Below are 26,644 nucleotides of genomic sequence, written 5' to 3'. Positions count from 1 at the left end.
TTGAGTTTGGTAGCCCACACAATTGCATGGGGGTTTCTGCTTGTATTGATGATAATTCACCATTGGACATGAAACAAAAACACTACTTTACATGGATTTCAACTTACTTGGACAAAAATCTTCTAACACATGCGTTTTAACTTTTTACTTCATCTACAGGGTTGATTAAATTGATTTGTGGTGCACTTGAGCTATCATTTGGTTTATCACAATGGCCTCCTAGCTGCTGGTTATCTTGATAGTTCATCAATTAGTTTTCATGATGGCATGTTCACAGCCAAGTGGCAATTAGAAAGCGTCTTCGTTAGCCTCCAGAAACGGAAGTTTGACACCTTCAGCCCCTCCTACTCAACAGCCATGGTGGAAATTTTCTAGCAGGGGCTTAGGGGGTCTCAAGGGGCTTGCGGCGGTAGGAGGGCTTGAGCCACGTGCCCCCACCTCACCGCTAGATCCACCCCTGATGACAGCAAAGAGTTTATGGCGAATGCATACACAGGAGGACAGGGACAACCAAAACTCACTAAAGAAAATGTCAACACACTGCTGACTAAAATGGTCGAATCAACAACTAGTGGATTAAGGATTGTCCCTGGTATTGGGGACTACGTTGATAACACTTCTGCTAATGGCCATGCAAATGTCTATGGGCTGGCAACATGCACAAACCAGATGTTGGCAGAGGATTATAATAGGTGCCTTACTAGTGCACTTGATCAAGTATTGGCTCAGCAGGTGTAAGCTTGTTACGTCCTAGTTGTTTGCTATGATATAGTGTGGAGAAGTTTTATAATACTTTAGAGCTTCTGGCGATTAATGTCAGCCTAGAAACACATGGAATTGTTCATCACATAATAAGCCAATAACACATTGTCTTAGGATGCTAATTGTGCAGAGCCCCCTCCGTGCCCCTGCCCCCACCACCTGTTGAAGGGGTCATGCCCCCCTGCCTCCCCCCATACCCCACGCTGAAACTGAAGTGGTCGGCATCTCACACAACATGAGGCTGCTCTCTACCTCTCCCTAGCTGCTGCCCTGCTCTCTCCCTTGCCCACTCCCTCGCCCTCTCATAGTGCCACCGCCGCTGCTGCCCTCTGCCCTCACCCTTGCTCATCGTGGCGGCCACCCTGTCCTCACTGTTGGCCCCTGGATCTTCGGCACAGGTGAGCCAACCACTAACCGGCGTTGTCGACCACACACTATGGCGAGAGGTAGAAGAAGGGAGGGAGAACAGAGCGCTCACACACATAGCACAAGCACCAGCATTGGCCGGAGCTCTACAGAGGAGATAGCAAAACTGAACTCGCTCACTTTACTGAGTTGTAGTGGCAAACTATATATATAACTCTACCCATCTAATCCTAGTACACAGACATGTCAGGCTGTCATGTTGCTACAGTGACTACATGTGACCGCAGGGCTGACATTGGTGCCTTCCCCTGCGGTGGCTATAGTGACATAGGGGAGCCTTTCAGCGCCTGCCCCTACAGCAGCTACAGTGTAACAGCAGGGAGCCTTTTGGTGCCTATCCCTGACGTGCGTTCATACATGGGAGCAGCAGATTATTTTACAATTTTTCCCCTAATCCTGCTCCTAACCCTAGAACCTCCACCATGTCGATCCACTTCTTCAACTCCGTGAACCGAAGATGGCCAAGCGGCTTGGTGAGGACATCCGCGAGTTGCCGACTAGTTTTGACAAACTCGATGACGATTTGCCCTCCATTAACACAGTCCCTGAGGAAGTAGAACTTGACGTCGATGTGCTTGCTCTGGTTGTGGAGAACCGGATTCTTCATGAGGGCGATGACAGGCTGGTTGTCCACCATCAGTACTGGTGGGTGAGCTTCCACACCGGTCAGCTCGCCCAATAGCCAGCGTAGCCATACAGCTTGGCACGCCGCTATGGTCGCCGCCATGTACTCTTCCTTGCACGTGGACAACGCCACCACCTTCTGTTTCAGCGACAGCCATGAGATTAGAGCGAACCCGAGGAAGACAAGCATGCCAGAGGTGCTCCGTCATCCATCGATGTCCCTCGCCATGTCTACATCGCTGAACACAGTGAGCCGCAGCCCACTTCCACTAGTCTTGGGGAAGACGATCCTATGATCCACTGTCCCCTTGACGTAGCGCAGCAGCTGCTTCACTACAACCTAGTGATCCTCTTGGGGATTTTCCATGAAGCGACTGACGTAGCCCACGGCGAACGCAATGTCCGACATCGTGTGGACTAAATAGCGTAGACCACCGACAATGCTTTGGTAGAGTGTTGCATCTACCTTCACCATGGTACTAGCCTTCGTCAGCTTCAGTTGCTCCTCCATCGGAGTCACGCATGGCTTGCACTCAGCCATGCTGCTCTGCTCCAACAGCTTTGAGCGTATGCGCTCTGACCGAGCATGAGCTCCTCCTTCCCTTGTCTCACCTTGATGCCGAGGTAGTAGAAGAGCGCGCCAAGATTGCTCATTCAAAAATGAGCCACCATCTCACGCTTAAAGCTATCGATGTCCTCCGCACGTGCACCGATGACGATCAAGTCGTCCACATACACGCCGACGATGAGCTCCTCCTTCCCCCATCACTGCTTGTAGAGCACGTGCTTGGTTGCGCACCGCTTAAACCCAAGCTTGCCCAGCGTGGCATCAAGCTTGGCGTTCCACGCTTGTGGGGCCTGTCACAGCCCGTAGAGGGCCTTGCGCAGTCGCAGCACCCTGTGCTCCGCTCCCTTGATGGCAAAACCCGAAGGTTGCCTGATGAAGACCTTCTCCGCTAGCTCACTGTTGAGGAAGGTCGATTTTATGTCCAGGTGATGGACGCGCCAGTCCTTCGCTGCTACCAAAGCTAGAAGTAGTCGGACAGACTCCATGCACGCTACCAGTGCAAAGACTTCCTCGAAGTTGATGCCCTCACACTGGACAAAGCCTCGGGCGACGAGGCACGCCTTGTGCCTGACAATGGCGCCATGCTCGTCCCGCTTGACCTTGTATACCCACTTCAGGCCGATCGAACGGCATCCTAGTGGTGGATCGATGAGCTTCCAAGTCTTGTTTTCCTCGATCACTTTCATCTCCTCCAGCATCGCTCATTGCCAATTTGCATCGCGCTCGGCCAGCACGAACGTGGGTGGTTCCTCTGCACTAACGAGAAGCAGCTCTAGGTCATTGAGCAACCGACCCACCAGGCCTGAGGGCCATGTGCCGCCGATGATGTCGTCTAGCCTGCGGAACCGTACCTCCTCACCATCGTGGAAGGCATCCATGAACTTAGTGATGTTGCTTAGAGGTGAGGCGAACTCGATCGACGTCGATGGAGTTCCCTATTCTACTGGAGTGATCAGCACAGCACCTGGAGTGCTTGGCACCCCGGTTATAGTCCTCGGCACTACTCCTAGACTACTCATCACCACTCCTGGAGTGGTCGGCACCATTGCAGGAGTGCTCAGCACCAGTCTTTGAGTGGTCGACACTACTACAAGACCTCTTAGCTCCACTATGGAAGCGTTCAACACCCATCCTGGAGTGGTCTGCACCACTATAGGTCCGCTCAGCACCACTCCTAGAGTGCTCAGCACCCCTCCTGGAGTGCTTGGCACCATCCTAGGAGTGCTCAGCTCTGTTGTTGGAGTGGTCGGCACCTCCTCTCTAGCGTCTCCACCACCGTGGATGACCAAGTGCTCAACGACAAAGGTGCTGGTGAAGCCACCAACTTCCCCCATGCTCGGACTATTCTAGTCCCAGGCCGCCTTCTCATCGAACATGATGTCGCGTGAGACAACCACCTTGTCTCCACGTGGGTCATAGAGCAGGTACGCCTTGGAACCTTCTGCGTAGCCTAGGAGCACCATCGGTGTGCTCCTGTCCTCCAGCTTGGTGAGGACCGTCTTTGTCTTCCTGACAAGGCCGATGCAGCTGAATGTTCAGAGGAAGGACATGCTCGGCTTGCACCCATACCAAGCTTTGAACTGCTTCTTGCCCTTCAGGGCCTTGGTGGGTGTGCGGTTGAGGATGAACACCGCCATGGTCACCGCCTCACCCCAGAACCTTGTCGATATGCTATTCGCCTTCATCATGGATCGAGCCATGCTGACCACCATCTGGTTTTGTCGCTCCACTACGCCATTCTGCTGCGGCGAGTACAGTGTAGTGTGGTGTCGCACCACACCTGATCCACACAGTACGCATCGAACTCCATCGAAGTGAATTCACCGCCGCGATCAGTCCTCAGTACGAGCAGCTTCTAGCCTCTCTCCGCCTCTGTGCGTGCCTTGAACTTCTTGATTGCCTCTGCCACCTCGTCCTTGCTCGTTAGGAGTTGTAGCCACATATAGTGACTGTAATCATCCATGAGCAGGAGGAAGTACCGCCGACCACCGTTTGTGGCTGGCGTGATTGGCCCGCAGAGATCGTCGTTGATGAGCTCGAGAGCGTCCACTGCATGATACTTGGCCACCTTTGGGAACGACAACCTCCTCTGCTTCTCAGCCAGATAGCTATCACATAGCTCGCCTCCGTGCTTGATGTGGGACATTCCTCGGGCCATCTTCTCTAGCTGACCGAGCATGTCGAAGCTAAGATGGTCGAATCGGGCATGCCACAGCCATGGCTCCTCGGTGTGCCATGCTGCCAGGCACACTAGCTGCTCCACCTTCAAGTCGAGTAGGTACAATCGATTACGTGAGTGTTTTACCTTCATGAGAAGATGCCGCTCCCAATACCGAATCCTCATGATCTCACTCTCGATCAGTACCTCGCTTCCATGGTCATCCAGTTGCCCGATGCTGACGATGCTTGACATAGCTGCGGGATGTAGTACACATCCGTTAGCTCGTGGTGCTCACCAGTCATGTTGCCGTCGAGCTCGGAGAAGGCTTCCTTGAAGCCCGTCATGTGGTTGCTGGCGCCGGAGCCTAGATATCACCGCTGCTCCTGTCCGCTGCACACACGTCCAAGGTGGACTTGGGCGCACGGTTCATTGAGGTGGACAGCCTTCAGAGCCTTCCAAGGCTCTTCCACCGCCATCTCCTCTCCTTTCTCCTTAGCCTCAACGTCATGTAGTGCAGGAGGAGCTCATCATCGACGTGTATGTGGATGACTTGATCATCACTGGCGTGCGTGCAGAGGACATCGACAGCTTCAAGCGCGAGATGGCGGCTTGTTTTTGAATGAGCGATCTCAGTGCGCTCTCCTACTACCTCGGCATCGAGGTGAGACAAGGGAAGGAGGCGCTCACGCTTGGTCAGAGTGTGTATGCCTCAAAGTTGTTGGAGCAGAGCGGCATGGCGGAGTGCAAGCTGTGCGTGACTCCAATGGAGGAGCGACTGAAGCTGACAAAGGCCAGTACCACGGCGAAGGTAGATGCAACACTTTACCAGAGCATCATCGGTGGTCTGCACTATCTAGTACACACGAGGCCAGACATTGTGTTTGTCATGGGCTACGTTAGTCGCTTCATGGAGGATTCTCGAGAGGATCACTGGGCTGTAGTGAAACGGCTACTGCGCTATGTCAAGGGAACGATGGATCATGGGATCCTCTTCCCCAAGACCAGTGAAAGTAGACTGCAACTTACTGTGTTCAGTGATGCAGACAAGGCGGGGACATCGATGGATGACGGAGCACCTCTGGCGTGCTTGTCTTCCTTGGGTCGGCTCCAATCTCATGGCTGTCGCTGAAACAGAAGGTGGTGGCGCTGTCCACGTGCGAGGCAGAGTATATGGCGGCGGCCACAGCGGCGTGCCAAGCTATATGGCCGTGCCAGCTGCTGGACGAGCTGACTGGTGTGGAAGCTCACCCACCAACACTGATGGTGGATAACTAGCCAGCCATCACCCTCGCGAAGAATCCGGTTCTCCACGACGAGAGCAAGCACATCGATGTCAAGTTCCACTTTCTCAAGGACTGTGTCGATGGATGGCAAATCGTCATCGAGTTTGTTGAAACTGGCCGGCAACTCGTGGACGTCCTCACCAAGCCGCTTGGCCGTCTTCGGTTTACGAAGTTGAAGAAGATAATCGACATGGTGGAGATTCTAGGGTTAGTAGCAGGATTAGGGGAATAATTGTTAAATAATCTGCTGCTCCCCTGTATGAACGCATGGTAGGGACAGGCACCGAAAGGCTCCTTGCTGTTGCACTGTAGCTGCTATAGGGGCAGGCACCGAAAGGCTCCCTACGACACTGTAGCAACAGTAGGGGTAGACGTCAAAGTCAACCATATTGTCACATCTAGTCACTGTAGCAACATGACAGCCTGATATGTATGTGTACTAGGATTAGATGTGACAGTAGGGTAGACTTTTACACCTGCCCCTGCTATGGCTACAGTACTGCAGGGGAGCCTTTCGGTGCCTGCCCCTGCAGTAGCTACAGTGCAATAGTTGGGAGCCTTTTGGCGTCTGTCCCTGCCGTGCATTCATACAGGGGAGCAGCAGATTATTTAATAATTCTTTCCCTAATCCTACTGCTAATCCTAGAACCTTCACCATGCTGATCATCTTCTTCGTTGTCGGTGCCCTTGTCAATAGAATTTTAGAGCCGTCAGGCTCTGAGCTTGACTTTCATAGTCACCACCCACCCGCCATAGTTGGTGTGAGTCAGCGTCGGCCAGCTGGTGTCACTGACCTCCCGCACTATGCGCACGACGACCTCCTGTCGTGACTGGGCAGCCACAACAGCGCCGCTGCCTTTCGCCCATCTCTAAACCGTCCGTCATCGCCAACGGTTAGTTCTGCGACGGTGCTTGTACGGCTCTGATACCATTTGTTGGCCCCTGGATCTTCAGCACGGGTGCGCCGACCACTTATCGGCGTTGCCGATTATACACTATGGCTAGAGGCAGAAGAAGGGAGGGAGAACAAAGCACTCACACACACACACAATACAAGCACCAGCATTGGCCGGAGCTCTGCAAAGAAGATGGCAAAACTGAACTCGCTCACTTTACTGAGTTGCAGTGACAAACTATATATACAACTCTACCCATCTAATCCAAGTACACAGACATGACAGGCTGTTATGTTGTTACAATGACTAGATGTGACAACAGGGCTGCCTTTGGCGCCTGCCCCTGCTGTGGCTACAGTGTCGCAGGGGAGCCTTTCGATGCCTACCCTTGAAGTAGCTATAGTGCAACAGCAGGGAACCTTTCGGCGCCTATCCCTGCCGTGCGTTCATACAAGGGAGCAGCAAATTATTTAACACTCAACCCCGCCGCCAAACGCCGTCGCCCTACCCTCGGCCCTGCTGCCGCCGTACGACATCCCAGCCGACGTTGGTGTCAAAGGCGCATCCAGCTTCAGCACCTACGTAGCCACGGCCACTGCCGTCGGGAACGAGAGTCCAAGATCCGGAAGGCGCGCCCTAGCTACAGCCGCCGGTTGTGTTCCCTACGTTCTGAAGCCTCCCGTTGCGACCCTCGCCGCGCTGTTGGCGCCTGCACCTGCTTCATCCCCCGCCAGCTGCCCTGTGTGGTCTGCTAGCCACAGCCTTACACTCTTATGAGGCAATATGTAACAATAATAGTCATGTGGATCTATGTGAATGGACAGTTCACATTCTCTCAGGGGCGTACCGTAGAAAATCCCTTATATAGTTAAAAGAATGATACCCAATTACTGAATCACGCAATATAACCCTCACCCTTTCTTTCTTCTAGTTGAACCACTTCTAGCTAGCTAATTTACCCCGCACTCCTTCGGGAGGCCATTCTTGTACCTCTTGGAGTCTGTGCAGTAATCATATATCTTGTTACTGGAGTCCACCTGTGCCAGTTGCTGTTTCCGTGACTCATCCAGCTGCTGGTTGAACCAACCGGAGCCTGGGAGACACAGAGGGGAGGCCTGGTATAGGTCGCATGAAATGGCCCTGTAGTTCCGGAAGTATGCGGTGAATGGAGCCTGCGACCAGTCAGTCTTGACGCGGCCGCCCTGTGTAGCCCAGTCATCGGCGTTCCAGATGGTGGCATACACCCTCATTGGATAGTAGTAAGGGTAGGGGGCACCGTATATCTGGTTGTTCTTGATCTGCCGGTATAGCTTGTCATCCACAAGGAATCTGCAGCTCAGAAAAATATACAGTTGGATGATTATTGTTATTACCACCGAATCGTCGAATGATATTGCATGGAAAGCTGAGCCTTAGATATGTGTAGAAGGGGAGCTTACAGGATCCAATCTTTGTTCCAGATGATGGTGTACTTGTGGTAATCTTGAGTGGGATCGAAATCGAACTTGTACTGCTTCTCTCTGCCACCCTGTCCTCTGGCATACATGTTAGTGTGCATGGTGTAGGGCTGGCCACTACTGTTGCCCAAAAACTCGATGTCGATTTCATCATGGAACTGCCACGGGTTCTCGGTTATCATCTGTCACCAGAGATTGCAGCACAAACTATATATTAGGTTGGTATTATAAGGATATCGATATACAAGCGGTTGCTGAACAACGTCAAACAGTTTGCTTAATTTGTAACAAACTTACATAGAATGTGGTCACGGTACCGGCCGAATTTCCAGGGACGAGCTTGATCTCTATGTCCACCCTGCAAAACTGGCATGTCTTCTTGGAGCGGAACGCAGAGCTAGTTGAGCGATCAAGAGCCAGCGCGATGGCCTGTTGGCCGCTGCTGTCAGTGATGAACTTTGCATTGCCCCACATTATCTCGAGGTCATCGGTCGGGTTGCCGGTGACATGCTGGGTGACGCCTAGGATGAGGTAGATAGCCGCTAGGGAGGCTAGGAGCTGATGAGCCCTAGCCTGCCCCATGGCTGTGGGTGTTGTTGATCGAGTAGGTATAGTAGTGCGAGAACGCTTTCATATCATCCAACTGTTGTCAACTTATATAGAGAAGAGAAAGAAGTGGAGATTAGGGTTCTGTACTGCAACCAAGATCTAACCTGGTATAGCATATAGCTACTTTGATTCTCTTAAGATCTAAGAAATTTGAGAGAATCATCTAGTTGGTGAGTAAGTGGGTATATCTATAAAAAAGTTGATCATGACTTCAATTAAAGCTTGAACAGAGAGGGAGAGAGAGTTGACTAATTGGTTCGAGGGTTCTCATGCATGGAGCACCAATCTGTGAGCCACCCCACTGTGGTTTCTGACAGACGTAGTTGATTCTTCTGCAAGTTGTATTCTTGAGGTTTACGTGGGGAATCGAGAAGTTCTAGGGTGCCTTTATTATTTCGAGAGAGTTTTTAGCATCCTTGTGGCCACTTTGGCTTGTTCTTCCATAGTCATGTAGATCCGTAGAGTTGAAAAATGGCCAGTCACGTGTAGATCACAAAGTCATATATCTGCTCTGAAGTTCCACCGTAGAACAATTTACACATCCAAGTTTCTGATTTACGTTTGTGCATTTGTCCAGGGTTCAGTGCTATTTTTTTTTTTCATTACATGGTCTAAAACTCCTAACTTGTACTGAATGGTACAAGTACGTGCACGTTCTCATGCATCTGGGCTTTGAGATGCTCCTCTTAATACATGCCTGAAATAAACAAAGCTAGGGTTTCATAAAATGCTCAGAACATCGATTCTTTTGAGAAGTGTGAACAAAAGTTTTTCGCAAAGAAGTGCAATCAAATTGATTTTGCATTTTTAATACACAAATATAGTTCTTCTCATAGGAGAACTGCATGTTCAGTGGATCTTCATTTGATATGTATTGGATTTTTTCTGTATAGTGTTGAATGAATACTCCCTCCGTCCCAAAAAAGAATTGCGTTTTTTTTTGGAACGGGAGGGAGAGTAACTCTCTTCACTTTCTGTGCACAAAAGGTTCATTGCAAATTATAAGTCATCTTGACTTTTCTAGGTATAAACATTTTTACTATGCATTTAAATATATACTATGTCTATATAAAAATGTCCAAACATCTAATTTGGAACAGAGGGAGTACTTTGGATTCTCTGCCATCCACTCATAGATAAGGTGGGATTCCGGACCTGTTTGGAGGGAGGGCATTTTACAGAGGCACCTATTGGTACAGATATACCACTGAAGTTATGTTAGGCTGCAGTGCTATGGACCTCTCAGTGAGTGATTAGACTGATTCTGCAATTCCTATATATCATCCGGTTTTACTCTGATAAAACTACATACATCTGTTGGCAACCTGTTAATATAGATTAAGCATGCATTATTCATACTGTTTTCTGTAACTTGCTACTAATTTTTTACAAGTGCAAGTTCTGACTCGTACATGTCTTGGTTGACAACATACGGTCAAATTGATTCGTAGTATTTTAACCGTGTTTTGTGTAGAAGACCGTGAAGCTTGCAGGCTTGCAGTACAGGTCACATGAGCCGTAAATTTTCCATGTATATACATATATCTAGTCTAACCTCCAATTAATGTCCACATTTTGTTATGCATGAGATCCCATCAACCAATGCCGTCGTGATTTAGATTAGCTAACAATATTGTTTAATTTAGGCTTTGTTTCTGGCTTTGCAAATGTCTAGGCACATGAGAAGTCGTGAGATCTTTCTGTGACAACTCTGTTGCAAATGTCTAGGCACTTGAGAAGTTCTGAGAGCAGAGCACCGCGTGTGTATGGGCTCTACTATATTTTCTGCTTAAGCTTAACAAATTTTAGTCTCGGTACTGGTTCCCAGACTCTGACTTCATGTTGGATACTTCGCAGGAAACATATTTTTTAGTGCCTCTGAGTTACATGTACGGAAATGTCGATGCGAAACTGGAGTAGAAGTTGCAGAACTGAAGATCTCGGAGATTTCCAGAGCTGTGTGTGCGCTGCGCAGTAACTTGCAAGCTCCCAGTGATCTGAATGATCAACCTGATCGATTGCAGGCAGTGGTGTTCAGCTAATCAGCTTCTGAATCGGATCTTTGCACTGGGCCGCACTTACATGTCTACATCATTTGGCTGAACAAGCGTTAGTTTTTGTCAGGCCATATAGCTGAGATCATTGACGCCAATACATAAATCTTGCTGTGCATATTCTTTGTAGCATTGAATAACATAAGAAACTTCCCTGCAGGAGTTCAGTAGTTCGAAAATAATTCAAAAGGATCTATTTAAGATTTTACTACTTGGAGCAGAGAGTACTGTCAGAACAAAAGAGATTAAAGCTGTTTGGTTCAGCAGTTACCAGCGCAATCAGTTACTAGCGCTAACTGTTACATGGAAACTAAAAAAAGCTATTTGTTTGGTTGTGTGAGTGCTGCCTGTTTTTGTTGTCCTTGGAGGAGGAGGATGGCTTCCTTTTGGCCATTGCCGGAGTGGGTGCAGGAATAGTAATGCATTCAGTTACCGGCGCTAATGGTTACATGGAAACTAAAAAAAGCTATTTGTTTGGTTGTGTGAGTGCTACCTGTTTTTGTTGTCCTTGGAGGAAGAGGATGGCTTCTTCTTGGCCAGTGCGGGGGCGAGGTCTGGGTGGGACTGGTTTTCAAGGTCCCACCGCCACTACGAGAAGTAGGATGGCAGGGGTGGTTGGCGCTGCGGACTTGCAGTTGGTTTGGAAGCGGGCGTGGCCGGGGTGGCGGACGCATCTGTAGGAGACACAGCAGAGGTAGTGGGACGGAGCACGCAACTGCGACGACAGGGACTGTAGTGCTGATTTTTACAACTCCACAGGAGGATCCAGCTAGCAGGGAAGGGATAGCGGAGTTGTAGTGGACTGCATCCATTCATCCTACGATCTGTTACCACCTAGCTCATCTAAACACAAAGCAACATAGGGTGTGTTTGGTTCGCGTTCAATTCCTAGTCTGGCTAGCTTTCTAAGCTAGGCCAGACTTAGCCAGTCTAGCATAAGCCATAGTCACTTGTTTGGTTGGAGTGATTGCTCAAGCCTGGCTAAGTTTTGGTGTGTTTGGTTGTCTCCTTTGGCTTGAATAGAATCATCCTACCCTAAGACCGGTAAGCCTGGCTAAGCTAGCATTTTGTCGAACATGTCGTGAGCACCTTCCACGATCGCCATGGGCACTGCAGCGCCGCTGCCGAGGTGATGTCCGCGTGCACGCCTGCTCCCCCTGCTTGTTATCCTCGTCTATGGCTTGGGTCGGGCCGTGCTCGGAGATGCAGGGGGCGTGCTGCCGCGGTGGGTCTCCGGCGAGATCGTGGCACGTGCGGAGGGGGGGTGAGAACGGCGATGGAGGAGGTGCTCTTTCAGCGGGCAGGGGCAGGGGCAGGGGCAGGGGCGTGGAGGAGGTGCTCTTCCGGCGGGCTCCGGCAAAGAGGTGCTTGTCCTCCAACGAGATCTGACCATGGCGTGCACAGAAGGGGAGGGGAGAATGGCGGTGGCCGTGGCGCACGCGAAGGAGGACGGCAGTGGCCATGACGCGTGGGACACACTCGCCCTCTGCTTGCCAGCCGGACGATGGAGGAGTCCGAGGAGCAGACGTGGGCCGCTGGAGGAGGAGCACGATCTGCACGCACGCCGGCGATGGAGGAGTCCGTGCTGAGTCGAGAGATAGCACGTCGGCAGCCAAAGAGAGGTCGCGGCGCCAGGCGGTGTCGGGAGGTACACAGTGACGACGGGGAGGTGAGCGAACACAGGACGAGCGCTAGCCAAGGTCTGCCTCCAGAAAAACGCCCAACTCCTATGTTTTTTTTGAGCCAGGCTAAGACCCCCTGGGTGGCTTGCTAGAGCCCGGCTAGGAGGCTTATTTAGCCAACCAAACAAGCTCAAGTTGGCTCCAGAAAGCCTAGTTAGGAGATAGCCAGGAACCAAACACACCCATAATCGTTGTGAATCAGAGAGGTTGAAAACATGAAACCAAACAGATGTGGTCATGTGGTGGTTGTTGCTACAACAAGGATAATTCAAGGGAAGACATTAGTACAACAAAGTTTTGTACTTGCTGTTCCAGACCTATTTCTACTAGTGTTTTAAGACAACACCAATGTAAAAGTCATTGAAAATCCTGAACTTTACGGGCGTCTTCTTGAGATGCGCCAATGTTAATCCATTTACACTGCCGATTGACCTAAGCCAACAACCAGTGTAAATGCATTTATAGAGGCGGACCGCCTGTGTAAATTATTTTCCTCAAGTGGATTATGTAAAAAAGCTGCCTCTGAAAATTGTTTTCTAGAGGCGGTTTAGTAGCATGACCCCTAGTGAATTGTTTTTTTAAAAAAATAAATTTTCAGTTAGTGAATTGTTTTTAAAAATTCAAATGAACCCAAATATACAGCGCAGTCAATTATATTTCGATGCATGACAAAAACAATATTTACTTCATTCTACCATAGTCATCAACCCAAGTATATACATCAAAGTTTTTAACTCATAAGTTCCATGAATTGTCTAATAATCATCTTTCTATATTTCTATGCATGACAAAAGGCAAGTATGCTTCGGGAACATTCAAATTGAGACTCCAAGTATATGCAGCAAGAATGGCCAAGAGAGCCATCTCCAACCGGGCACCCCATTATATATAAAGGAGCACCCAAACACTAGCTGTTACTGTGCTGAAACAATGTTCTCGGACAGTTTGCCATACAAGGCCCGGATTGTCCACCATTCAGCACAACTAGCAGTTAGGTTCAAAACCCGACCAGCGAACTGTCCGCCACCAGGGCACAGACTGTCTGCTGTTGAACCATAGCACCTTGGACTAGAAGTCCAGCAACTCTGTTTGCTGGAGAATTTAGTCGGTGGACTATCCGCCCTTACAGGCGCGGACTGTCTGCCGTTCAACAGTTAGCTCAAGAACAGATTGAAAACAATCTGTTGAGTTTCCTCAAGTTGGCCGGCAGACTGTCCGCGGCTATCCAGAAAACTACATGTCGATCGAGCGCAACGCCTTGTCCACTTTGGTCCACCACTCCAAAACTTAATGGAGGGTTCCAAAGTTAGTACCAACGCGCTCAAAACCCTTTTCAAAGCAAGCCAACACCAAGAAACCATCTCTCGTAGGATGATCATTTAACTTGCCATCAGTTAGCTTTTAGCAAACTTTTCACAAAGGTTTTAACTTTTTCGCCACTCACCGGTCACCACCAAACAAATCACAACATTGGAGCTCACAAGTGGCACTAGATAACCGTAATGCAAAGCATGTTTGCCCATCTTAATAGTACGTCTATCTATCCTAAACTCGGCCATCTTAAACTTCTCTACACAGCTCATGGCCAGCAAAATGAAACACCATATGTTTCATACATTTGCCTTGCGTGAATCCAAAATCTCACAAATTGATGCCTGCAAGGAGAAACATTGTCCAACATATTCACCAAGCCACTTGATATGAACAAATAATCTTTGGCATGCTGCCCATAACCTACCTGAACTGGTCAATGGTTACCACTTGCCCTAGCTCGGTTTCCTTCATGAATTTACTTCTAGTTTCATTGAAGGAACAATGAAGACAAGTTATTTCATGTCCATAGTTTTGAACGGATTTCACGTCTATTATCCATGCCCTATTTTGCTGCCTCGACCATTTTTCTATTCAGAATGCAAAAAATACATCAAAATTGATGCTCCACATAGACAAAGTAATGAAGAACCAGAACTCGAAAAGAAATGTCAAAATTATGTATCAGTTATGAGCCCATGACTATAGCAACATTACAAGGATATGCAGAGGTGGAAGCCAGAATCCATGGAAGGGATGTGCGAACTACGATTATTATGAGCAAAAAAAGTAGTAGCCTAGTAAAGGAACCGGATATGCTAAACTAGGACAACATAAATCTGTGTTCAACTAATGTATTATGGGAGTGGAAAATCACAGATCGTTACCACTAGACATGCAGTACTGCAGAAAAAGAGCTGGAGTGGCCTGGTCCAACATCATGCGCATCAGTGTAGTGGAAGTTAGGCATACGTCCTCATGCACCAGCAACAACCTCACATATGCCTACCTCATCTACCCGCTTTGCTTTTGTCATTGATCAATGTCGCAACAACAACATTAGCATCTCCCCGGTATCCATAGGTATAGGGATGGAACGTCATGCATCCATATCAAATGACCAATAATTTCAATCTCAAAAGTGAACACACAACATAGTTTAGAGTTCATTCACTTACTAACTAGATTAGGAAGTGAACATAAGGAAACATGAATAAACAAGTTGGTTCCCTTATTATGCCAATCAATTTTGCTATAGCAGTCAAGAAACCATAGAGGATTCGAAGAAGGGTAGAAAGTTATCTCACCCCTATAGAAGGGTAGATAGTAAGGTCACAAAAAAAAACTTATAACCACAACAACAAATTTTATACCAGAACTTAAAGCTTTATCGACGATTCATATACTTGTGGAAGATATGAGCCATAATATCTCCAAGTCAGATGTAGAAATTAAACCATGGTGAGGACCAAGAATGTGTCTTTGCTCAACTTTTTGCTTCTTTTGAAGAGGTCGCTTTTTTTTCCAAAATATTGATCAGTACAAATGAAATTGTTGTAAATGTGCTACGCTGTAGCCTATCATAAGCAACTCCAAAAAAAAGGTACTAATCCTCATAAGTCCATCCTCAAGCAGAAAAACAAGGGAACATGCTTTTATGTTATTAACCATTACAAGTACCAGACCTGAGGTTTAATGAAAGACAACAGAAAGACCCAAAGCAACTTTGAAATATTACCATATCAAGAAAATAAAGTTTACGTAGCCCAGTAGTCCACCAATATGACAAAAACTATGGTATCTAAAACAATATTTTGCACTAGGCATTTCACTAGTAACAACCCATCTTTCCACAATATGGTTCTCTCTATCGTCTTTCATTAAACCTTAGATATGGTAATCATAATAGTTAATAACATAAAAGCATTTCCCCATATCTTCCTGTCTGAGGTTGGACTTACAAGGATCAATGCCTTTTTGGAGTTGCTTATGCCAAGGTGTAGTGTTAAGCACATAACAATATACTTTCATTTGTATTGATAAAAATTTGGAAAAAATACCTCTTCAAAACAAGCATAATGCTTATCAAAGATTGGTGTTACTCTAAAAGCCACATTCTTGGTGCTCACCATGGATTAATTTCCACCTGTGCCTTGAACATATTAGTGCTATAGATTCTCCATACCTTCAACAAGTCTCTCAATGGTCCATTAGCTCTAAGTTTTGGCAGAAATTTTGTTCCTGCAGTTATACATTTTTTCCACCTTATCAACGTTCTTCAAGACAAATAATTTCCCTGGGGTGAGATCACTATCTTCCCTTCTGCGGATCCTCTATAGGTTTCTTGACTACTAATGCAAAGTTGATTGGGATAATAAGGGGATTACCTTGTTTGTTCTTGATGCCTTATCTTCACTTATTGGGATAATAAGTGAATGAACTTTGAATTATGCGGTGTGTTCGTGTAAGTGCATCAAATCCTATTTGTGGGTTTTGGTGAATAAATGACAATGCATATAAAGAGCTAGTGATGTTTCATGAGATTTTTAGTTAATTATCGATGTGAAAAGTGCAAATGAAACATGTGACCCCTCAATTATTACTTCAAAAGAAAGATGCGGCGTCACGCTTCAACTTGAGAGAAGTCCGGTTTTAATTTTAATTTCATTTGAACTTCACTTGAGTTATAGGATGCGGTACTATAAAGAGGGATCAAAATTATATTACTTGCAGGTGTCCTAAGTGCTCAATTGATCAATTATATATTTCTTAGACACCCCAAAAATATTTTCTTTGATCAATTCTCAATTCCAAGATAGAGAACCTCTCCCCGGATTTATTTTCCACCCGACCCAGATATTCTCAGGCTTCATGTACTCCTTGCTTGTGCGCAACATCTCTTGACCAGATACTTTTACCACCTGACTAGGATATTTTGGTTGAACTCAGATCCACTTCGCCCCAACAGGTGAGCTATGCCGGCTGAGTGTTTTTGGGGTGTTGCAGCCCCCTTCTTTCTCTCTCTGACTCACTTTTCATCTCCTTCAACCTTGGGTCAAGAAAGGAAGCTCTCTTCCTCTCAAACTCCCACACTCCCTCTCACTCTTGCTCAAATCCCCATCTTTGTGAGTGAGATTAGAGTGAGTTCTTCGTGGATTTCGACTACGGGAGTAAGATCCTTCTCTTGAGCACTTGTGGCACCTGCCGGTGATTCAATTTTCGCTCTATTACTCTTAGGTTTTTGGAACCCTAGCGAGCAAGGTGTTTCCTGGTGACGCTCGTGACTCATACTTTTGAGGGTGCCCTAGAAAGTTTGTATTACCCTTTGATTCTAGTGGAAATCTTAGCTTGATCTTTGTGGTCGCTTGGGAAGAGGGGAGTCGAAAGAGACTCTAAGGACCTTTGTGTCGCCTCAACAATGGGGACGTAGGTACAACTTTGTGGTGTCACCGAACCTCGGGATAAATACTTGTGTCTCTGTGTGCTTATGACTTGTGATTGCATTATTTGTTGTGGTGGCAAGATATATATTGTGTATAGGTGAAGGAGCAAGCAAAAGGCGTGGATTAACTTAGTACTCATACTCTACTTGCACTACACCACAACACCGCTTCACCGTCAGACATCTGACGCTAAAAAATATATTTGGCGATGGATGATCTGACGCTAAAGATAACTCAGAGACCATCTGACGCTAAATCCTCATTTAGCGATTTGTTGTCTGTCGCTATAGATGTTCATGTTTAGCGTTAGCCCATCTAGTCGCTAAAACTAGATATAGCGTTGATCTGTCTGACGCAAAAAAAATGGGCCCCACGTCCAGCTCACGTGCCCTGTCGCCATAAGCAGTTCGTGCACAAATTTTTGCCTGGCCCACAGTACAGTGACAAACCCTAGACTCTTCCCATATGGTGCCCATGACAAATGCACGCATGTAAGGTCAAGATGGCGGACTAGATGGGGGGTGAATAGTCCTTTCTAAAATTAATCACGTCGGCTAACTGAAACAAGTGCGGAATTAAAACTATCAGTCTAGCCAAGACTACACTCCTCTATTTACGTTCTCTAGCACCTTCCAAAGATACTAATGAAGTAACAAAGGTGCCGGGCTAGTTAGAGCTCACCTAACCAATTCTAGAAGCAAAGTCATACAAACCTATGCCACTAGTACTTTAAGCTACAAGGGAGCTCCTACACATGCTAGTAAGCAAAAGCACAAAGCCACCTAAGCTCACTAGCAATGCTCAATAACAAGGCAACCAATGCCAAATTAGAGAGCGCAATTACTTAGCTATAGAAACTAAGCAATGTGACTAACAAGGTTACACAAACCTAAATTAGCCACGCAAGGGAGCTACTTCTATGCTACACAAGCAAGAAGGAACTAGTAAGCTACACAAGCTAACTAATTACAAGAGCAACTACACAAGCACAATGTATATGAAAGTAATTACAAGCTTGTGTATCGAGGATGCAAACCAACAGGAAGAACAAGGTTGACACGGTGATTTTTCTCCTGAGGTTCACGTGCTTGCCAATATGCTAGTCCCCGTTGTGTCAACTGCTCACTTGGTGGTTCGGTGGCTAATTGGCATCACCAGCCAAGCCCGCACATCAGGCACCGCAAGAACCTACCCCGAAAGTGTGGGTAGCTCAATGACATGCTCAACTAGAGTTGCTCTTCGCTGCTCCCACGGGGCGAGCATAATGCCCCTCACAAAGCTCTTCTCCGGAGCACCGCACAAGCTTCTTGCGGGCTTCGACAGAGACCACCACCAAGCCATCTAGGAGGTGGCAACCTCCAAGAGTAACAAGCACCACAGGCTTGCAACTCGATCACCTAGTGCCACTCGATGCAACCTCACGATGCAATCGCACTAGAATCGTTCTCTCACATAATCGGATGATCACTATCAAGCATATGTGAGTTAGAGGGCTCCTAAGCACCACCACATAAGCCATCAAGGCTCTAGTGTGCTCAGCTCTTCCAAGCTTACGGCCAAAGGCCGACCACGGCTCCTATTTATAACTCAACGAACAAATAGAGCCTGTTACCCCTTCACTGGGCAAATGTCGGGACGACCGGACGCTCCGATCAGATCGACTGGACGTAGCACCAGATGCACCGGTCGCCATACTAGACGCGTCCGATAGCTACAAACTACCACGTGTCCCACGGTTGCCTCCAACGGCTCTCTGACATGTTCGATCGGACGCACTGTTCAAAACGACTAGACGCTGAGCCGCTACGTCTGGTTGAGTCCAGTAAGCCCCCAGGGCCGACCGGACAAGTCTGTTAGAAACTGACCAGACACTGAGCCTCAGTGTCTAGTCGAGTACAGTAAGCACCCACGGTCGACCGGACCTGTCCGGTCACTCCAGACCGGACGCTGCCAGCGTCCGATCAACTGTCTCACCGAACACCGATTTTGCTGATTCACACCGGACGTGTCCGGTGTGTCGACCAGACGCGTCCAGGTCACTGAGTTCGTCGTTAATACGGGACGTGTCCGGACACCATACCGGACTGTGTCCGGTCACTCTGTGACCAGCGCGACTATCTCCTTTTCATCGCCGAGTTGATCCACATCAACTCCAACTTCATCTCTTTTATAATGTGCCAACACCACCAAGTGTACACCACCATGTGTATGTGTGTTAGCATTTTCACAATCATTTTCCAAAGGATTAGCCACTCAACTTGCCACGCCACTCGATCCTAGCGATGATGTAAAGTTAGATCACACTGAGTGGCACTAGATGATCGATATGCAAACAAGTTTGCCCCTCTTGATAGTATGGCCATCTATCCTAAACCCGACCATCAACTTCTCTACACACCTATGACCAGGTGAAATGAAATGCCCTATGTTATACCTTTGCCTTCCGCATTCCATTCCATCTCCAATGTCGATGCAACACATGCACCAACATGATCAACAATGATATGATCCACTTCATATCATCATGTGATCATATTGGTTCATCGATCTTGACTTCACTTGCTTTTCACCGTTGCCTTCGTCCATCGGCGCCAAGTCTTGCTCAAGCTTCACCGCCATACGGTCCATCGCTACAAAGCCTCCGACTTGCCCTTCACGCTTGCAACCGGTCAATCAAGCCAAGTCTTGTCTTGATCTTCTCCACCTTCATCACATGACTCAATGTCATGTCTCATGTGCAATAAGCTCCTTCATCATCACATGTGTGAGCTTTGCAACATCTTCAAGCCATTTTCACCTTCATGGCATATGTTGCTCACACACATGTACCTATGGACTAATCACCTATGTATCTCACATAAACACAATTAGTCCACCTAGGTTGTCACTCAATTACCAAAACCACACAAGGACCTTTCAACGTAGCCCCGGCCGCCTTATTCCATTGCTCGGCCATCGCTTCCCATCCACCCGCATCTATCTCTCCCTCACGACCTCCTCCTAGAAGACTGACGCCGGCGTCGGTGCCCCTGCTCCTCCGTTCCCAACGCGAGCTCTCCCTCCCTCCCTTCTCCGGCGCTAAGGTCGCCCTTGCTCCCTAGACGGGCCATGGTGGCGCGGGTCAGGCATGGTGCACGAGCTCATAGCCGCCAACCATAACCCTAGCCGTCAGCCGATGAGGTGGCCGCCCTTCTTCTCCCCTGGCCAGATTGACGATGGGGTGGCCGGCCTTCTTCTCCCCCTGACCGAATCTTCTACGGGATGGCCACCCTTCTTCTCCTCTAGCCGGATCCACGGCGAGTCATATGCCCTTCTCCTCCGGCCAGATCCACGACATGGTAGCTAGATCCACGACGTGGTGGCGGCTACGGCGGCTGCGGCAATAGGTTCATTGTTTCCTCTCTCTTTTTCCTCTCCTACATGGTGGGCGGCGGATCCTGTGTTGTGGGTGGTGGATCTGGTGTTGTGGGGGCTCGGCATGGTGGTGGCTCCCCGAAATTTTGACTAAAACCAACTAGCTTACAACATGCTGCCCACAATTCATTCTGTTTTATTAGAGTATATTGTTTTACCATCTAGCTAATTGAGCGCCGGGTAGCTGATACATTTTTGTTTGCAGCAAATTGATGTCATCGTCCACTTCTTCGAAGGCTTCTTATCTCTGAAACTTGTGAGCTAATTTATATTTTCAACCTTGTGCTTGAATTAATACTGAAAGCAACCTCGTTCGCTCTCTCGAATAAACTGCTCTTTAACTCTTGTATAGTAAAAATTAATCAGTAGCAGCAACACTAGTATAGTAAAAATCAATCAGTAGCAACAACACCTAGTATACATGTTTATTGTCTTGCTCTACTGTAGCGATGCTCAGTCTGCTATCATATAATGTAATAATCATGTATATAAATTATCAACACAGTTCTTAGTGACATATTAGAGCTGACCATAGCCAGATACATTATTGCTTATACTTGTTACTTGTCATATTGTTTTCAGTGATTTGGATTGGTACTGCTCCATATACAGCCTTATTCTTCAAATTAGTCCTAGGATTACTGCTATAGGCAAGTGCAATCTACCTTGTCAGTTTCATTTATCTATTCTTTGCCAGTATTTTTTACATTTTTATTAGAAAAATAGAATTTTTATGGAAGTTGTCCTGCTATGTATATTGTTTGAGTGCTGCTCTATCAGTGCTTCACATTGCCATCATTTCTGTATATTGTTGATAGCATGTTTGCATTTGGTTATTTTTTTGATATGAAGTAATGTGACCTGACCTGACACGACTTCTGATGTCAACTCCTTTTAATTTGTGTGACTATGCTAGTGAGACATCATTAACCAAAACTGCACTGTGTCATTTGTATTCTCAGTGCTAGTTTAAAGCATTAAGCCTTATTCGTGTAGTCAAGCTAGAAGAATGTCACATTTTGTTCTGGAACGAATTTGGATATTCAATATTGCTCTGTAACATCAACTTGGCTACTGTGTTGCTCAGGTGTTCAGCAGCTCACGCAGTTGGTGCTCTGCTCTTTTATCGCTGCTCCGCCACTGCCGCCACCTCCCCTCTGCTACTGGACGCTGCTGGTGTGGCCCTCGATAGGACACCGCTCCTCTGCCCCACCCACACCCCCATGCCGCCCCTCCGTGAAAGTACGCCACCGGCTAGTTCCGGCCGCCTTCTCTTCCCTTGCTGTTGTGCTTCGCCGGTGATGAGCGCACCCACCAGGTATGCGCTGCCCCTTCTCTTCCCTTGCTGTTGTGTGAAAGCCAGCACCCAAACCCTAACTTAAGCTATTTTGCATATCTGAGGAGGAGGAGGCCGGGGAGAAGAACCGAAAGTCACAGCTCACCCGAGCGGACGCTTTCTCCAAGGGTCCCCCGGAGAAGTTGCTGCCGCCGAGTTGCGCCCCTCTTCCCCATCAAGAAGAGCCTCATGCATTTTGGTTTTAATTCATAAGTCTAATTTGGAGCTCTGGCGTACTCCCTGGAATGGAGATTGTGTACTGGTGCTAGCAGTAGGAGTCTAATACTAATATTTCGGAACATTTGTTTTTAGGTAAAGCTTGTTGTGGTGTAGTGAGTTGACATAATTTTCATTTTGCCTTGATCTGTGATGCATGACCAATGTTCTTAATTAAACCTATCTATGATAGGTAAAGGAATGCAAGAAAAAGGAGTGCAACAAGGCATCTAGACCTCTCAAGGGCACTGTAGGTATGTCCCTAAATTTACATTCATCAAACTGCGTACAAAACTAGTGACAAATTATAAAAACCTAGTGACTAAATTCAGCATATAGAAATATATTTGGAAGACAATTACTAACATTCTATTCCATCCTCAAGTAACGATTTAACTCAGCTGCTTACTGTTTCTAAACAAAGGTGTCTTGACCTTTTTACTGATATTTGTACTGTTTTTAAGCTGAAAAGGAGCCTGATTGTCTAGTTAAAGAATAGTAGTATTATTTTCAGATGCCGGACCTCATTAGCAAGCAGTATTATTTTCTAGTTAAAGAATAGTAGTATTAGCTGGTAGATTAGTAAGTTAAATCAATTAGAGCATTTAGTAGCCGGCGGATTAGTAAGTTAAATCCATTATTTCTTTGCTTCCAATGATGTATTATTGTCGAAGTGATATTTATGTACATGTATTTCAAGGAATTAGGCCTTCTCTGTTTTGAGAATAACACTTTATATCTTAAGTAATACACAATTTTACTACTATAGAAGTGATGATTTCATCTTGTCCCATACTGATATACTTGGGGTTGGTTGTTTAGTTCCTCATTGGTTGTAGTATTTAACCGTAATACACAATTTTACTACTATTAGATTGATCCTAGCGTTAGTTTACTATACTAACTAGGTCCTCATACTGTATCATTATTGACTGTTATGTAGAAAATCCATACCCGGACAAAGTTGTGGGATGGGTTAATTTCTAGACCCAGTGTACTGAAGGTGTTTACTAGATACTGGAGATAGAGATGGATGGATCTGGACACATTACCTCATTATTGCTAACCTACAGAACACCCTTTCCCACTGAACCTAAGTAACTAGGACTTTGTGTAAGTTCCCTAATATGCATGATTTTATTGGATCAATTATAGCTGCCTCATCGTTGTTTGGAGCTTCATCTTGTCACTAATTTACTCATTTTTGTATGGCCTACTGGGCATTCTTGGCACTAATAAACTTTATAATTATTGTTTCATGCATTTGCTAGAACCACCTTTGGAAAATGTAGGGGCGTCACAGATAAAAATACTGGAATTCAAATATAGGGCACCACTGTTTCTGCTCCTGTGTTTGGCTGTTTGCTGCTCTTGAATAGTATACAATTTATTACTTTTTGTGAACGTTTAGAATATTAACATACTGTCATGACCCTTGCACCTGTGCAGAACCCTGGTCAGTTTAAAGTGTATTCTGGTGGACTTGCATGGAAGAGACAAGGTGGAGGAAATATCATTGAGATTGACAAAGTTGATGCAACCGCGGTTACTTGGATGAAAGTCCCCAGAGCATATCAGCTTGGAGTCAGGATTAAGGATGGCCTCTTCTACAGATTTATTGGCTTCCATGAACAGGTCCTCCCCCCCACTCTCCGTGCGTGCCTTTAATATTATGTAGTTTATTAATGGTGTTGGTATTGGAAATAAAGAGGTTGCTGCATCCGGAGAATTGTGTATTTAGAACACTTGAATCTCGATGCATTTCTTAGTAAAATTAGGATATATTTGTTGATGCAAAACTTATACAGATAAAAGTAGCACTAGCTTTGTCTAATTTTCTTAGAATTTTGAAAATCCACTTTGCTGACCAGATTTTCTATCTTAATATGGCATATGATTATAATGAATATCGCTTTAATATGAATTGGATCATGGAAAAGGAGAATGCTTAGTTTGCCCAAGTTACTCTGCATGTGAAACTAAATAGTTTCTGCCTTGCTATATGTGACATCTTATTTTGGTATATGTTTTTCATCTGTTGATTAAACCTTGAGCAGTTCGATCTTTATATCCACTAAAGCAAACTCTTCTTGTTCAAATTAAGGTGAACAGTTACTATATTCTTTCATGCCACTTGGTATGCCTGTCCTAAACAAGTCTCTGTATCTATTATGTAGTTAAGACTTACCTATAGATTATATTTGAAGGAATATTGTTCATGATTCTGTATGCAGTGTTATTCAAAGATGGAAAATTCAAAATTATATTTGGATTATCATATTTTCTTTAGATTTGGTTGTCTTAAAATATTGTTAGTCATTTCTGAGAGTATGCTTTGACTTTTCAGTAAAGATGAATGGTGAGGTTAATATATTTCTCTTATTGTTACCTGACAAAAATATTTGATCTTGTCCTTTCTTACATAGGATAGTGAGCAGCTTGACCTACTTCATACAAAAGAATATGGACGTCACACCAGATGAAAAACAGCTCTGTTAGTGGCCACAATTGGGGAGGGATTGATATAGATGGTAATTTGGGTGATCTTTTATTATTTTAACATGGGACCCCTTTTAACATATGTTCAGTTTGATTTTAATGTTTGTTACCCTTGCCTCTGTAGGAAACATGCTAACCTTTATGGTTCGTTCAAAGCAAGCATTTGAAGTATCCCTAGCAGATGTTGCACAAACCCAGATGCAAGGAAAAACAGATGTTCTCTTAGAGCTTCATGTTGATGATACTACTGTAGCCAATGAGGTTTGTAGTGGACAGTAGTTGTAGTGGATCCACTCATATTTTCTGCATTGCCAATGAGGTGCTAGTCGATCTCATTTGGATACATGTAGCTGATACTGTAGACTTATCATTGATGAATCATTGATTCATGTTTGTAATGGCTGACCATATATGTATGTCTTAGTGAGTGTTTGGACTTGGTCATGAATGAATCTATTTGTATGAGAAACGTGCACAATGATGTTACTTTTGTATTAATTTGCAACCAAATGGCCTTTTATTTTTTTAAATGCATTTAAATGATCTCGCCAAACCATCAGTCGCTGAAAACATTCGTAACTTCAAATTGTCTGTCACTATAGAGTACTTGGGAGGCTATCTGTCGCTAAAGAGTAGCAGCAGACTATCTATCGCTAAAAAAATTCAGGGCAATGGACTGTCTGACGCTAAAAGTACTGTCTGACACTAAAGATTTTTAGCGACAGGACTTACAGCGTCTGCAGAAGTCTGTCGCTATAACTTTTTAGCAGTCAGATTGTCTGTCGCTGTAGCCACTTTTAGCGTCAGACCGTCCATCGCTAATCTTGGTGTTGTGGTGTAGTGTTGTGTGGTGAACTCAATTTAGTATTTGAGCATTTCAATTCATAATTAGTTAGTTCACTACTCTCAGGGGTTCGAAAATTTGGTCCGCACCGGAATTTTGGACAAGTCCACTAATTCCTCACCGCAATTTCGTCAACCGAAGCACAAAGTTTTCTTCTGGCTACTGGTTAAAGACAGGCTAAGCACCAGAAATATTCTACAAAAGAAAAATATGCATCTTGATTCTTATGATTGTGTCCTAAGCAATAGCTTGACAAAAGAAACAACAGATCATCTTTTTGTGGAATGCCCCTTTACTGCAATGTGTTGGGATCTAATGGGTGTTGAGATGCCCTTGCATGGCGCCTTCCCAGAGCTGACCTCACAGCTCAAGGATCAGCTGAATTCCCCTTTTTTTCATGGATGCTATCATCTTGATGTGCTGGACAGTTTGGACTGCAAGGAATGACCTCATTTTCATAGGTATTCAGCTGAATTTGACTGATTGCCGAAGAATATTTATGAAAGAACTGTTACTGTTGCAGTACAGAATAAAACCAAGCTCAAGAAAATCAGTTTAACTCATGGATACAAAATCTGGTCTAAGTAGCTGGCTTGAGCTTATCTTTTTCGTCTCTTTTTTTTTTGTTTCATAGAGTTTGCCTTTCGATCTTGCCCTCCCTTCTTCCTTGTGTACCTCTGTAACTTCTTTGTTATTTGTTCTTTAAAAAATTCACTGTAGGGACTTCGGTCCCTCCAGATTCCTCAAAAAAAAAAAATCGATACTCGTGTTTTAATCTGCTGCAAAAGTTTGTGAATTTCAGGAAAACGCCTATTCACCCCCCTCTAGGCATTTCGATCCTTTCAGTTCGCTTGCAGTGGTTGAAATTACTAGTCATTTGACATGGCTTTTTGTCCATGATTTGGTGCTTCCATGATGGAGGACCACCCGCAAGGGGACGAGATGCAAACACGAACTCCCACAGTTGACAGGCAGCTGTACCTCCCTGAGCCGAGTAGGGCGACACCTTCGCTCCCACCAGCTAGTCGACAGATGATAACCTCAGCAGACAGACTGTTA

At 46.1% G+C, this 26,644-nt stretch overlaps 2 protein-coding genes across 2 annotated transcripts; one reads left to right on the top strand and one right to left on the bottom strand.

The window, feature by feature from the left end:
* The first annotated feature begins 5,160 nt into the window (after positions 1-5,160).
* On the top strand, positions 5,161-5,670 carry LOC136499701 (uncharacterized mitochondrial protein AtMg00810-like). Its single transcript, XM_066495262.1, has one exon. It carries the CDS (start codon positions 5,161-5,163, stop codon positions 5,668-5,670), a length of 510 nt encoding a protein of 169 aa, XP_066351359.1.
* Positions 5,671-7,670: 2,000 nt separating this feature from the next.
* Positions 7,671-8,759, bottom strand: LOC136498988 (xyloglucan endotransglucosylase/hydrolase protein 22-like). The gene is made up of 3 exons (XM_066494682.1): positions 8,475-8,759; positions 8,160-8,359; positions 7,671-8,049 (listed from the first exon to the last, which is right to left on the bottom strand). The coding sequence occupies exons 1-3, from the start codon at positions 8,757-8,759 to the stop codon at positions 7,671-7,673; spliced, it is 864 nt and encodes a 287-aa protein (XP_066350779.1).
* Positions 8,760-26,644: the final 17,885 nt, after the last annotated feature.

The sequence above is a fragment of the Miscanthus floridulus genome, chromosome 13 (assembly GCF_019320115.1).
Source record: "Miscanthus floridulus cultivar M001 chromosome 13, ASM1932011v1, whole genome shotgun sequence".
In the NCBI taxonomy this organism is placed as follows: Eukaryota; Viridiplantae; Streptophyta; class Magnoliopsida; order Poales; family Poaceae; genus Miscanthus; species Miscanthus floridulus.
Note: the sequence above shows the minus strand (reverse complement) of the source record. Positions and strands in the feature narration are given on the sequence as shown.